The sequence below is a fragment of the Danaus plexippus genome, chromosome 19 (assembly GCF_018135715.1).
Source record: "Danaus plexippus chromosome 19, MEX_DaPlex, whole genome shotgun sequence".
In the NCBI taxonomy this organism is placed as follows: Eukaryota; Metazoa; Arthropoda; class Insecta; order Lepidoptera; family Nymphalidae; genus Danaus; species Danaus plexippus.
In genome coordinates this window covers 7,916,809-7,932,835 of record NC_083549.1, presented here as the reverse complement: position 1 = coordinate 7,932,835, position 16,027 = coordinate 7,916,809, and the positions used below count along the sequence as shown (strand labels likewise).

Below are 16,027 nucleotides of genomic sequence, written 5' to 3'. Positions count from 1 at the left end.
ACCAATCAATTGTGCTGGAGTGTGCGCTGTTCACCGCGGGGTCGTGGGGTCGCGACCTGTGACCCCATTGGGCGACCCCGCCACGCCCACCGCCCTGCTGAAGCGCTGAAACTGCTCTGTATCATATAACCTATCAAGAAAATGTCAATAGCCTTAAGATGCCTTCCGATTCGCTCAGGAATTATCAGCGGAAGAACCTCTCATATCAAACTCCTAAGTATTTAAAGTCAAACAATAAATACTAAAGCTCTGAATGAAAGCTGCGATAAGGTAAGAGTTAGCCATGAATAAAATTGGCTGTGCTTTGAAAGCAGCTGATAGCTGTGTCTGAGGGGCAATAATTGTGCTGGCAGCTACACAGCGTTGACAAAAGACGCAACGTGCGTGTCCAACGACTGACTCCTGACCCGCTATCAGCACCTGTCTCCGCTTGTTAAGCCCCAATAGAATCAGGTTCTATGAATCACATTTATATCACACGATTGTAAACTTAACTTTCAACTTCCTGCGACAGTCACATGCGGAACAATTTTTAGAATCATATAGCTATGTTACACCCAGATTATATGTACTTAGATTTATTATTCGTGAACTATAACCTTTACTACTTTTTTTTTTGAAATAAAAATATTTAAAATATACACTTGTAGCGTCGTTATTACAAGCTGTCATTTCGATTCTTACAGAACTTATGAGCTAAACGACAATAATTAAAAACATTTTGTCATCTCCGCACCAGGTTGCGTGCGACATGCGACAGACTTTAAATTTCTCTACATTATAATGTATTCTATTGTAATATATGATAAATGTCTAACTCAATACGCTGAGCCGAATCCAGGACCGTTACAAGACAATATTTCACATAAAACTTGTTCATAGTGTGATGTCATATACTATTTTAATGTTTTAATAAAAGTTTAATGTAGCTTTGTCTATGATATTAGTGAATATACGAGTATGTGACATATTTAATGGAGGTAGTTCTAAATTTTACCCACGAGCCGTGTAGTGTTCATCCGGCTTCCTTTGCGTGTAACAGGTGTGCACGCGAGTCGTGATTTGTTTCGCCCGTGAGAACACAAGTGTTGCCAACTACTAATTAATTGCCCTGTCTGTAGTGGTTAGCCAGTTTATATTACAACCCCGTGTTGATCTATGGGAATGTTCATTGATCTATTTACTACATATTCGCTGATTAATATCAATGTTATAGTGTTTCTATATATTTACACATTACTTATTATATATCAAGCAATAATTAAAATCTTTTAGATAAACATAAAGGGTTTTTTATAAGGTGAAAGCGCGACATCTTTGTACTAACTCACCGGAAACTTTCATTAAGCAGTGCGGTGGACGCTAGTAGAGCATACGAATTAATTTCGCGATATTTAAGTGAACGAAGACGTCGAGATACTAACTCCTTAACGTGACGACTGACCGCTCCTTACAACACGTCACCGGTCACCTCTCATATTGAGAGCGTGATATTGATTTTGATATGAAATTTATTTTTTCAGTAATATTTTTTTTATTATCAATAAAGATAACAGATTTTATGTTGTTTTTTTTTTATATTAATGTTAGAATTAAGTGATTAATCCTTAGATAATATATATTTATTTAAATTGTTTTTGGGTAAATGAAACAAGGAAGTATTGAAAGACATTTTATTCGTCTATACGTTTTTTTTTTCCATGCAGCATCTTCACACACTAATAACACCCTCTGTACAATTATTGCGAATTATTACATTGCTTTATAAGATTTGGCAGGATTTTGACAAATGTTTAATGAATCTCAGCCATCCCGTGACGACGCGTTATATAAAAAAAATAATAAGAAAAACTTCATGAGCAATGAACTGCAGCCGTAGGTAATAATTTCGAAGCCGTATTTTAATATGAAATTTAAATGAAAAAGTTTTTCTCGGAATGCGTCGTTCACAAGAAAAAAAATGTCTGGCCAAATAAATGTAATAAAATGAGACTCACTCTCAACAACGACCGGATATAAACAAACACTTAAAATATATAAAAAAAAAATTCTACACACAAATTAACATTATTATTGCTTAAAATCTTTTAAAACACATAAATGCTGTCCCGGAATCACTAAACGATGTTTGTACATGCGACAGGTGTCGTAATATAAGGAAAAGCACCAAAACACAGTTTGCGGATACGTGAGAAACAAATAAATAGCTCTCTGCTGCCACTGACAAGGCTCTGTGTCCTAAAGTCAAAGTCAAAACCAAAGTGACGTCTGAAATGTGAACCGTCTGTGGCATTTTTAATCTATGTAAAGTCCAAAACGTCTTCTCTATACTACAGTCGGATGTTCATCAAAATTGCACATATCGTATATATATCATTTAATATATGATCCGTATAATAGTTTCTCTAAATAAATTAATGTAAAACGTATTAAAATCAATTCCAACAGAGGATATCGGCCGTAGAGCATTCATCACTGAATTTAGTAGAAAACACGCCTCTTGTACCTTACACGTATAATATACATTTACAATATAATAAAAACATTTTCTATTTACAATATTAAATATTCTCTATACTCTAAATATATTACAGAGGAACAAAATAACTGAACTAAGTCTCTACTGACCCCGGGCACCGCGGGCCCGGGACACGCTAAGAGTTTATTTGTCGCGGGACTGGGAACACGAGTCACTTCTGATGTTGAGGAGGTTCTCGATCATCATGGAAGTTTTTTGAGCGTTTTTTTGTGTTTCACAATTATTGCTTGTATCGAAGACTTCGTTTTCTGTGCTCTTCGGAGGGTAGAACGCTGAGATGGGGTCGAAGTCGGGGCAGGGTTCCGCCCTGTCGTCTCTGACGCGCGAGCCGAAGTAGTCCTCGGAGGGAGCGGCCTCCGCCTCCGGGAACTCGCTGGAAGACGTCACGACGTCCTCGGCTTCCCGCCGGTACCTGTGGAAGTCGAGCCGCTGGCCGGGCAGGTAGGACGGGAAGCCGTAAGGCGAGGATCAGGCCGCCGCGAGCTGCCTCCACATCGTATGTCACATGGTCGCCATGTAGGGCCACGAGAACGAGCTGCCGGATAACAGCATGTCCCTTATCAGGGTCTCGATGGGTGTCTTCCCCACCAGCCTCACGAAGAACAGCTGTTCTATGACCTGAGAGCTCACTGTCCGTAATGAAGGTAGCCTAAGAAGCAGTTTCCCGAAACGCGTCGGCTGGTTGGGGTACTGGCTTCTGCAGTACTCTTCGAGAGCGCATTGGGATTTCTCTTGAAGGCTCTCTATGTGCGTTACGTCTGATAGTCCACAGGCATCTGGAACAGAGGAAAATCTTTGGTCAATCGACATTCGAGTCACACGCAGCTCGTCGTTCACGCTCCATTGAGCGTCGGAGTATTTCATGATTACCACCTCGGGAGCGGTATGTCGCGTCGCAGGTATAACTGTTTTCACAACATTAACTGCGGTTCAGGTCGTTCTGTTTGGTCATAAAGCGGGTTTTATCATAATAACACGCTGTTTCGTTAAGTTATAAAATATGCGTGAAGTATTGTGATTGCCACTTGATGACCAATTAGCGGATAAGTGTCAAATAATTGTCCCAATAACACATTTCCTATGGCGCTGTAAAGTTTCTCAAAGTCGATGTTTAATAACGAGTGATTCGATATATAATGTATATTTTGTATTAAACTTTGAAGATAGTGTTGTCGTAAACAGACCTCAGTATATTTTATTACACGGAACACAAGCCGCGTTTCGAACGTGACTTTAACCGGCTCCGTCAGTTTGATATTCGAAGACGTTTATTTCGCAACTGAATTTATAAGACAAAATATTAATCCTTCCGGTTCCGACCCCAGAAACAGAAATAAAAATACATAATAGCCCGTGAATCGCAGGCCGTCTTAATGCGATTAGAACCCTACTCGGCTTTGGAGACATTAATAATTTTTATTGTTATGGAGAAATGACGCAGAAAACAAAACGGACATGACGAGGTGCAGCAGATGCGAGGGAACAGCGAAAATAAACAGACACACTCACTCGATAAAACAATGTTAATAGTTTCACCTTAACAAAATTATAGCGGGAGTTGTCTCAATAACATTATTAATATAAGAAAAGTGATAAATAACGAGTACTTTTTGTCGTTATATTTATTTATGAAGTCTATATCTGAGAGCGTTCTAATACCTACTTCTCGTACACCTAATTTGCATGTACAGTACACCAATCTACGTGTGACCCATTTATTAATAAACATAATTGTAGAAGTAATTCACTACTCAGCGTTTATAAGACACATGTCGAGTAATAAAACGTCCACTTAAAAAATATTGTAACTCACTGAGGCTGTAATTAAAAATTAACCCACTTGTAGCCAGGAGCCATTACGTTATGATACTGAGACTGGGGGGTTATTATTTGGTTATTAAGTAATACGACTTGTTTGCTTAGTGCTGTTAATGACGTAAAAACATTCTGTACGGACGTTCAATCATATGTATCATTAAATAAAAACCTTTCTGAACGATAATGAGTTAATTTCTAAACTGTCATGTCAATGTATTTTTTTTTAAGTTCCATATATATAAATAATATTAAAATGTCAATTGCTATACAGCCGATGTAAAGTCGAGTATGAATAGCTTGAGTAATTCAGATAATTATCGAGATACACCTAAATCGAACCGACCTAGTTAAAAACTATCAATTCTAATTCTCGGTCCACGCCTGCCGATGACGTCACCAATTGCTGTCACTTGCACTAATTGTAAGAAGCAGCTGTTTCATAAAGGACATTCAAATAAATTGATCCCATGATGATAGGAATTTAGTATCGATTCCATTGGAATTTTTTACATTATAATCCTCAGCACTGGAAACACGTTTCAGACAGAATAAAACTGATGACATAAACAAATGATTTGGAGAAATTCTGAGCAGTACAAAACATGTTTATAAAAGCTGAATAAAACTGGCCGCGAAGTAGGATATATTTAAGAAAAAAAAAGAAGAATAAGAATCAAGATGAATGACGTCTGAAAACCAGTACAACAAATATAATTAGAGCTTTATAATTACAGAATATATTACATTAATGGTAAGGTGTACAACAAATAGCGTTTCACTGATCTTTGGTCGAGGATCACGTTCTGATCGGCCAATAGTAATTAACCCTGCGCCGGCGCACTCCTAACAATGTAATATAGTTTAATTGATACGACCCCCGCCTCATTGAATACTCTCTTAATGAAACAAATTACTCGAAGATTCGATTTCAACGGCTGATCACTTCCACTGGCAATATTTATACAAGGAACGCTCCGAGTCAGTTTTCGAGTTGATCCGTGACGGTATTCTTGAGGATAAATGATATTTTTAATGTTGTAAGTAAGGAGGTCGTAACAGCAGTTGGCTGGTTAAATACTATTGATGGCTGTGTCAACAGATTTGACCCAATAAATCAATGTCCTCCGGCGATGAGCGACGCGCCGGCGCCTTCACGATTTGTTTAATTCGTATATTAATGTTTAGAACGAAAAAAAATCTCTCGCTCATAATGTATCGTTTTATTCACAAAATTAATCGGACGTCGTTCAATAACTAATACTGTGGTTAGCGTGAGATAAGATTTATTAATTTTTTCCCTGTACGATAAGACAAATTGTCGTAAGATTGTATTTGCTGGGTTTATTGAATCTAATGAATTAAAGGGTTTAGTTCTGCTGCCCGCATACGTGTGTTATATATTTCTTCGCGGCGTATTTATCTTTTATAAAAATAATATAATTGCTACTTATTAAACGCGGTATGCGGGTATTAATGTGTCTTTTCATATATTGATAGAAGGGGTTTCATTTTTATTATCATTTAAATTCAATATAGGGCGTTCAATATTAATAGATATTTTTTTTGATTTGGTTCACGTGTCTGTTATTTCATATATATGATTATAAAGTGATTTTTTTTTCGTACAAACTGCCACAGCATAATGTTTTTACAACTTGAAGTTTTTCTAATTACCTTTTTAAAATTTTGGACAAAGATTATTAGGAAAGGAAAAACACTTAAAGCGTTTGCTTAAGTGCGATAGCATTTTTTTAAATTATATTTCAATGTCTATCCATACAGAGAACGAAGAAAAAATAATAAGAAATATTTTGTTCTGTGTAAAAAAAAAAAAGTATGAACTTATGTCATTTAAATATCAAATAGAGAGTGAGCAGATTATAAATCACAGATCCAATATTATAGACAACAGATAACAAACAGCTAACGTCACATAAATAGATTTAACAATGGTTTGTATTGTGGGCGTACTCAGCAGATGTTTGTACAGGAATTAGGCGACAATAGCCTTCGGACATAATGGCTCTCTTTTCGACCGAATCTTATTATAACTGACGCAAGGTAAAGAAAAATTTTAAAATACATACATGATGTTCAATTAAAAGATTGAATAGGAATTATATTTATATGTACGTGAGTAATGAACAATTACGATCACCTGAAGAAAGTTTGGCACAACGAATGGATTTATCGATAGGCTCGCAAACGTCCTGTATAACGTTATTCAACAATAGCGCCTTACAATCGTGGAATAATCTGGTAAGGAGATCGGAAATGGTGAAACAAATTTAGCAGCCACAATAGCTCCCAATGTTTGTCACAGATCGTTATCACTACACCCTTCCTTATCCAGATCTGAGGTGTTTATTTACGTTAATAACATAGAGCGATCCTTAAAGCCGCCTCGTATTGTGTTTAAACTGTTTATAGCCTCGACGAGACGTTATGTGCTCTTGCACTCTGAACACGCTCGACACTGTATTAAAACGAATCGAAACTAATATTGAGAAGTCATAAATTTTTAAATCCAAAGATTCAATGGACCCAAATTGGATGCCATAAACACGTGTTGGAGTTATTAAAAAAAAAACTCGTAATTTCGACGTAATATTTCTGTATGGAATAAAGTCGAATGTCGCGTCTATGGCGACGCAAACGTGTCATCTAATGGTTCGAAACAACATTAAATGGCGCGAAAAGAGAAAAAAGCTGGCATTACTGGCATTCGTATTGTGTCACGAATTATTAATATAAATACCTTTAGAGTGGGCGGGCGAGAGAATATTTGTAAATAGGTTTTGTTGTATTATGTTTGTTTTTTTTGCGCTCCGACTGCGGGTCTTTTGGATTGACGCGTGCTATTGAAAACTTATCTTTTGAACCATTATTGTATTACAAAAATTTTATATTACGTAATAATATCAGTATTCTGAGGTTTGAAACATATTGTACTATGGCATTAAGCCTGAACGGTTAAATTTTTAGGAGTCTAAGCCACTTGTGGCAGTAATGTTTAGAACGAGAGTGCAAGTCGCAAAAGCGCACACAATGGTGAACGGGTATCTCTCGATCGATGACATAAACAACGCGGCGGGGGTCGCGACCAAAGTTGACTACTAGTACGTAACGATAATTATATGTATCTACATTTGATACATCCCTCAGCATTCCCGTCTTAAGTATCGTCCGAGAACACGTCGCTAGATCTGACGCGTATTTTAAATGTACACTGTAACACAAGAAGGCCAGCAAACACTTCATTCAAAAGAACAAAGCGATCCATGAACAAAGTCGTCAACTGGGTCAGAGTGTCGGGGCACAAGAGCGATGTCGGCGGTGTCAGCGATGTCAGCAGATGTCAGCAGTGTCAACGGTGTCACTGATAAAGTCGGGGTTCAGGTCGGACAAAGGCGTCAACTTCGCGCAGAGAACTATCGTGTGTGGACATTTCTGAATTCGCAATTGTTTCTTAGCAATACGAGCTTTATATTACTTGTCTTCATGCACGAGTCTCGAGTTTACGTATTGCTTTGTAGTTGAACCGTTTCTCAATTAGTTATATTAATGGAACAGAAAAAATTATGGACATCTTAAAGCTTTTATCGCTTAACATTAACATTTCCGAACGGTTTAATCTAACTATATATATACAAACTAGTATTTAAAGGCGGGTAATCGGAAATTTCACACGAAGAGAACAAAATTCCGCAGCTCGTTTGGTATCGAAATGGCATAAACTAACCTATCTATGGATATTCTTCACACTCGCACAGGTAGTGTTGTTAAAATTATTATGTTTATATCTTATTACGATGGTGATAAGGGTCATATTGTCAGCGCGGCTGCTAGTGATAGTGCTAATGACGTCGTAAAGTGTTTAGAAAGAAAAGTGATACGGCACTCGCTATGCGGAAGAATTAGCGCTGTACGAGCATCGGTTTTAGTGGAGATAAAAGTTAAGGGCTTAAATCATCCGCCTCTAGTCGGATGGGTGATCAATTACTTGATATACGTCTTATAAATGTTTAAAACAGTGAATCCATCAAAGTATAGTATCCATTATGTAACAGAGTAGGTATATCGTTCGTAACTTTTTGTTTTCGTTTCAAATGAATATACATTTCTGTGGCCCTTTCCTAAATAGCTGTTAATTATTCCTCTCCGGCCAGATGGGCAGGTTTAATCTGAATAACAAAGAGATGACCGCGCCACGAACGACACATTGACACGGCTCCCCCTGACCGTCATATAGCATGTATTAAAATCCGGATAGAGTTTAAATTTGAATATCATATTGATATCCGAAATGTCGAGCTAACAGATTTCATAACTGAGTATGAAGCACAGAGTTTTGTTGATGACGTAGTCGACTTCACATGCTGTATACGAGTCTACGAGGCGCCGTCTTGAAACTATTGTGTGACGTGTATTTAAAATGTGTCCGTAGTTTTAATCACACTACCGCCGGCAGCTCTCGTGTGATGAATGAGTGCATCATGACTGCGAACGGATGGCTGTGATCCCTGCACTTTGACATTTCGCGATTTAATCACGTACGAGTGATCTGTAGAGGTTGCTGGAGGGCGGAGGGCGGAGGGCGGTGGAGCGCTCACAGCTCCTTGACACCGATGATACCTCTCAAAGATCACTCCGTATCAGCGGATTGATGCTCAATGGTTCTAGAACGAGGAAAGTCACGTGCTTTAAGCTATCGACACTTCTATGGGACGGAAATTTGATCTTTTCGTGTTGAACAATTATCTCGTACGATATATTATAAAAGGATGCTGTTTTTTACGCAGCTTATTCGTGATGTACGAACCGGCGTCGTAGTTATATGAAGCCGTCAAATGGCTGGAAGGCACAACTCTCATTTGTAGTGGACATGACAAACTTAGTTTTTAGGTGAACAGCTACACGGAACAGGCGGACGGAGTTTGTAACTAATGCTCCAGGGCTGTCAATCATTATGACTATTATCGACTGACATCCTCTCATACTTTATACTGCAACTTTGTTTATTAGACACAGCTTACTAATACGACGCTCATATGTATTACGAAACAGGTCTGAACATTTAGTTATATACGAATTTAAGTCTGCACATTTAATGAACATGTTAAAACAGGACTAACATATATTTTTCATAACTATAAATCTCCTGTTATTTAAGGCTTCAAATTCCGCTTATGTGCGGAAGTATCCTATTTTCGATATCACCAACCCTGGTCTTTCGGTGGAATAAAGCCTACATAGAACGAGTGGAGTGAAAAAATTCCGTCCAGTTCAAAAAGGCAACACGATGGCAAAAAGTCCAGCCATTGTCGTGCGTGATGTATGCGGCCAACAGACTATAAAGGGTTTTGTTTTCTTTTAGAGATCACCTAGCTCTGTGCGGACTCCGTTGTATTGACATACGTACCTATTAATATATACAAGTGATTTTAAATAAACTGCGGAATGTTTTATTCACGGTATTTTCATTACTCTGTTCGTACGGGACGTTTGGATCGCTTCGTTATTAAACATTTTTTAAATATAGTACAGTGAGGAGTTAATAAAAGAGATAGATGCCCTCCGAGCATAAAGTTCAACGCGGCGACAAAATGGCGTAAAGTTCTTATAAAAAAGGCATGGTTTTAAAGAGAGCAGATCACAGTGTTGAACATTAATCTCCTTTGTTAGTGATGGTGGCCATTGATAATAATCGATGTATCAAAGGGATCACAATGGAAGCAAGGTCCAAAAACAGAATCTTTTGTTGGCGCGTGGCGAAACACGACACCGCTTTAATTATACAGCCCTCATCTCGCTCCGTTGAGATAGCATTTTATACATTTTATGCCTTTTGATATGGTTTTGAACACGGTTTTTTATTGTATGTACTAATAGATGTTTAATATTTCATTCGTATTGTTGTATTAATCGAATCTCATGTTACTACTTACTCCTTAAAATAAAACGAATTAAATAATAAAAATTAATTACCGTAATGCGAGTTTTTTATTTTCAAATTGGGAATTAATAAAAATGCCACCCGTAACTAACTTATCGTTGATATAAAGTCGGTAATAGACGCGCGAACCGTGGATAAAAAAAAAAGGAAAATGGCGTCACCCTCGGCTTGCATTACATCAGCAGTTTCTCGATGAGCTTAAACGTTGAAACCTAATTTGACGGGCCGATTAACACGGGAAAGGATCTCATTGATTTTTACTCTCTTATTGTTTTGTTTGAAATATGACTTTGACATTTCCTTTTTTTGACAGTGACGCCATCTTTTTCATTATCATTCGTGACCTGAGTCGTATTAGATCGGATGACAGCAATGAATTAAGTATTGATCAAGTGGCATGAGAGAATTAAAAAACATAAAATATAATGATGTACGGACATATTGAATTAAGTTTATTGTCATGTATTGTACGTGTATCGTGGAAGCATTCCCACAGCTAGCGGAATCCTGGTGAAATCCAAGTCCAAGTCGTGCCCAGCGGCCATTGTGCTCAATTCGGTTCAAGTTAATTGTTTTTAATTCAGTTCTGTATTGTAGCTCTTTAATTACGCCCACGACCGCTAATGGCGTCCGATGTCTAAGGATCACGAGTGTCCTTTGTTGGGTACAGTCGCATCTTACGCCTTAAAGAAGTATTGTTTTCTTACTATCGCTATAATCTATGACCAATGATTGTCAACATGGACTCGTTTTTTGTATCTTAAATTTTTTCCAGTAAAGTTATTGGTGGTAACCATAAAATACATTTTAATTGTAAAAGCTCTCTGTATTAATGTGGGCGCATGAATCGTGTGCACACGATTGTACTCAGAGCACCGAGAGTAAGGTAGAACCTCATTTGCTTAATCCAGCCGGTAGAGATCCACAATTAAAGCACAAAAGAAGAACTTTGCGAGAGCAAACGGGAAATCACGACACTGAAGTTAACGATCCGAACAACTTTTTAATGAGCTTTTTAACGAAACCCTTGAACAAAACGATGTGTGTTCCACAAAAATTGCCCGCAACAATGAGCTTCAACGGTTCAATTTATACGAGTGTTTAATACGACTGTGCATTATGAAGGAATTGTAAAACACGGCATGATATAGAGAGAGCAGACAAGTCAGTGGTTACTAACCCTAATCTACAATTGGATAAACAAACCGCTGATAACAGTAACTCTAATCTGCAAAGTGCGGGGTCCGACCCCAGGCAATCTCTTAACTCGCTACCGATTTTATAATTGATTTTAATTCTTATGACGAGTCCGAAGATATATTTTTTTATTTTTTTTGCATGTTAATAATATTTTTTTCAATTTGATTCAAAAATATAATCTTTGTTTTTTTCTTTGTTTCGCAAATATATATGTAAATAAATATATATGTCAAAACTTTTTTAACAGTGTACTGACAGTTAATTATGAAAAGAGATGAGAAGTCTACTTGCTAAATCAATTTTTATTTGACTATAACTTTCCATAAGAGATCTATTTAAAAAATTGTCATAATACTAAATCCGATGTAATAATCTCCCGTCGGAACATTTTAAGGTTATTTCTAGATGTTTTATTATGACAATAATGTCTTCATAACTTACACCAAAAAAGCCAAGCTGTCAAGTAAGTTATATCGCTGAATAATCGTCGGGACATCTCCTCCATATAGTTGACGCTCTGTTTTTTGTCCCCCTGACTCTAAGATAATCATATCTGCAAACTTCACTGAACTTAACGTCGATTGTCGACTTTCTACTTACGAGTTTCGACTGTCGAGTGTCGAGTTGACACCCCACACGACCGCTTTCGATTCCTTTATTTAGTTAAAAACTATTGTTGACACCCCATCCATTAAAGTGCAAAATATATATAATTATCACATTATTATCGCGTACAGAGAGCTTTATTCAAACAAATTTTAAAATATCCCAGTAATGTATAGCCACAACACGACCGCTAACCGACGGTTTGTAACGCGACACGCGACACGCGACTAAAAAAATCATTTATAACATGTTTTTAATAATTTTATCCCAATGAATAGAAACCATCCGATGAATTAATGTTATTATTTGCTCTTTGTTATATTTTTTTTTATGGCTGTGCTCAAATGTTCTTATATTGTTATCGGTTATTGTTTGAAACGCTGTTTTCGTGTTATTTTAAGGTTGAGACTAATCACGATATCGCTATTTATATTACTTAGTACGTATAAATTGAAAATTATTTTTTACATGGACAGTAGCATTCGCTAATCTACTGACGTAGAATGTATATTATATGTAAGGTTTATATATGTTCCTAAAATCTGATCGATTTAAAGTTTATTCTAAGTTATAATTTTAAAAGCTCCTCATCAGCATCCAGACAGAAGAAGAGACCAATATTATTATTATTTGTAGATATCACAAATATATCTTAACGCTTTTTAGTAAACTATATACTGTATATTTTTCTGAGTTTAGATATAAAAAGATAAAAAAAAACTTTCTTTGTGAAAACTAAATTATATCAGTTGCATAAATTTGGCCAAAAAATTCCTCAAATTTGTACCTATGCTTTTTTTGATCTAAGTTATGTAAAAAACTTTAACTGTTTCTTATCCATAAACACCGCACGTTGTAGTATTATTGAATGGGAAACGAGAGACGCTTCGTATGTAGCCATGATAGAAACTTGGACTAAGCACATTGATTGATTCTTTTAAACGCGTACGCACAGACGAATGATCTCTAATCTTATATATTTTTATATATATTTTTGCTCCTCTATATAATTATTAATATACATTCTCTGTGTCATATTAACAATCAATAGTTGTAATACAAAAACGCGAGTGCAAAGTGTGAACACAATAAAAGCTGGGGGAGCGTTGTGATTTGCATGTGTCGAAGTCTGTGGGGTGTCCGACTGTAATTAATTCCTTGTATCATTTTCTGAATATTCATGTGGTCTCGTTAGGTTGTGGTCACGGTTTGTGGTCGTGGTCGTGGGCACACGTGGGCAGTGTCAACAGTTTTTTTTATTAATTAATAATCATATTATCTCGACTATCAATACAGACTGTTGCGTCCATACCTATGTATAAACAACTTTATGATCGGTCGTTAATAATGCGATTTTGATATTAAATTATATTTTATTTTATGATTACTTTGATTATGTTTATAATAATTATGTAGTAAAACTTTTTGGTTAATAAACATGTTTTTTTTTAAATCAAAGCATATCGCTGTAACTTTGATATCTCATACGACATGAAACGACGCTCCCTTCGTTTACTAATGAGCAAACAGCCAGTTCAAACAGAGGTCCGTCTGTATGTATGTTCAGGCCAACCAACTGTTACGAGTATAACTACTAAACTGACTGTATTTAGTTGATTAAAAACTATACATATCAATATCTGGACAGGTGTCCGGTGAGGAATTATAAGTTTTCCAAATACTTATCAGGTTACTGTGGACCCATTTTTAATCCATGCCAACATCAAGTAGCGCTTTAATTGCAAACCCATAAACATAACTCAAAATATAAGGAGATTGTGAAAACAACGAATTAACAAGATAATTTGGGAGTGACGTCACCAGCCCCGCCACAATAAGCCCCTCCGATAATATAAATGAACGTCTTAATGAGTTTAACTAATTTGAATACAGCTCTCGGTTTGTTCAAAACAGCACGGAAAATATAACTCGATTAATATTAAGAAATTTATAATATTCACTCGACATAATCAATTAATATTATTTTAATTTATCGCATTGCTTTCCATGTCGAATATTCGTATGATTTACATATTTCACCTTTGACATGAGCCTGTTCTTTAGATGTCATTTTTTTTTATAACAAACAGATTCTATATTAATTCTATTTCATATTCTTTATTCTACTATATATTTTAATACATACACGACAGACGGATTCATAAAGAGAGCCTTTGTTATTTAAACCTAATCACTGTCTCTGAATTATTTGGTTATTTTTTGTAACGAATATATTATAATTAAAAATCAAAGAAATGACAAAACACGGATCGTCTGACGGCTACGTAGAGACGGGAATGTCTTTGTGGGGTGATATATTTGCATATCTGTGTAGTCGTAAATCTGTGGCACTTGTGTTACCCCAGACCACAGCCGAGGGCTAATTATTACAGACAGAATTATTTATATATATTTTTATATAGTCAAGTACATAGAACAGAATTTAATTATTAAAACATTGAACATAACAGTGAAAATATTTTAATAGCAAGCAATTCTAAGTTATTTAATGTGCAACTATATGAGAAATAAATATTATTATTTATAAAGAAAATCTTGTATAAATATAACATATACTTAGAGATTATATCTTTAACAGATGTTATATATATGTATATATGTTTCAAGATTTCCTTTATATACACTAAGTGAATGCATTAAGTCAGTATAATGAAAATGGGGTCAACTTACATGTAGTGAGGGTCCCTCGGTGTTAGTTATGTCGAAGTTAAGTGCTGGTTTACTCAGAAAAGAAGATATGGTTAGTGGCCAACCACCTGCTAGACTTACCATGCCACATGCGAGATACATCAAGACATGCATGTTATAGCCCGTGCAGAGCATGCTTAGATACAGCCATGCGAAAATATTAAGACATATGACAGTTAATAGAAAAAATCATGCAAGGAACACAAACGAAACACACTTATTGGTAAATTGAAATTGTCGTAATTAAACCATTTCTTTGTATTTTGTGAAAAAGCAGATGATTAACAGGCATTATTAAAAAAGAAAAACAAACAAAATATCGTAACTTCCGAATCGATGGGAATGTATTAAATATTAAATTCAACTTAATATATCGGAGTGTTTACTAAGTGACAAAGCGACTCCGAATCGTGAAAATGTAAAGGAAATTGCCACAAACGCTTGTAGGTGGGTAGGCCAATAAAACGTCAGGAGCGTGGCGTGTTGTGAGCGTCCATCCTCACGCTATTGACCCCAGCCTTCATAACAATATTTGAAGCAATCGCCACCAGACTTTCAGCTAAAATGCGGTCAAGACGCAAAAAAAAAAAATACCACCACCTTAATGCGGAACGCCATTTATAAAACGCACCGTCCTAAACGGAGTTCATCGATCAATGGTCATTTGATGAATAAAAAATGGAGCGGCTGAGGGAATTCGAATCTTATGCCGTAGTGAGAAGGTGTGTAATGCGTGTTCTGTATGGGTAATGTGTATCAATTTCAGCAATGGCCTGGCGACATCGCATACGTGACGCGAATATAGGGAATGGACTTTTTTATTATTATTGAGTGTTACAGGATTGGTTTTGACGGGGACGGCTTGTGTTATATATGAACTTGTTACAACTCTCAAATACAATATATATATATTAACATATCTTTTTGGCTGGGCAATTAGGTTTAACAGCTATAATAATAACGTAGGGTACAGATATATATAATTCTTGTATATAAAGAAAATTATTTGAATCCTTTCAGTTATTCTGTGACTAAAACAACAAAAAACAAACTACTATTTCCTATGTACAGATACAATATGTTCTTCACGAGTTTCATATAAAAACAATTAATTCATAATAATTTTAACAACTTACTCGACAACGATCCCGTTAAATATATAAGATTCGGAAAAAATAAAGAAAAAAATAGGTCTTCAA

At 36.1% G+C, this 16,027-nt stretch overlaps 1 protein-coding gene across 1 annotated transcript in view; it reads right to left on the bottom strand.

Annotated features, from left to right (window-relative positions):
• Positions 1-1,659: 1,659 nt before the first annotated feature.
• The window catches only part of LOC116768234 (steroid receptor seven-up, isoforms B/C), a gene marked incomplete at its 5' end in the record, with an annotated part of 45,103 nt that continues 30,735 nt past the window's right edge, over positions 1,660-16,027 (bottom strand). Inside the window, one exon of the mRNA XM_032658908.2 lies at positions 1,660-3,315. Coding sequence (XP_032514799.1) covers positions 3,041-3,315 — 275 coding nt within the window. The remainder of the gene's footprint in view (positions 3,316-16,027) is intronic.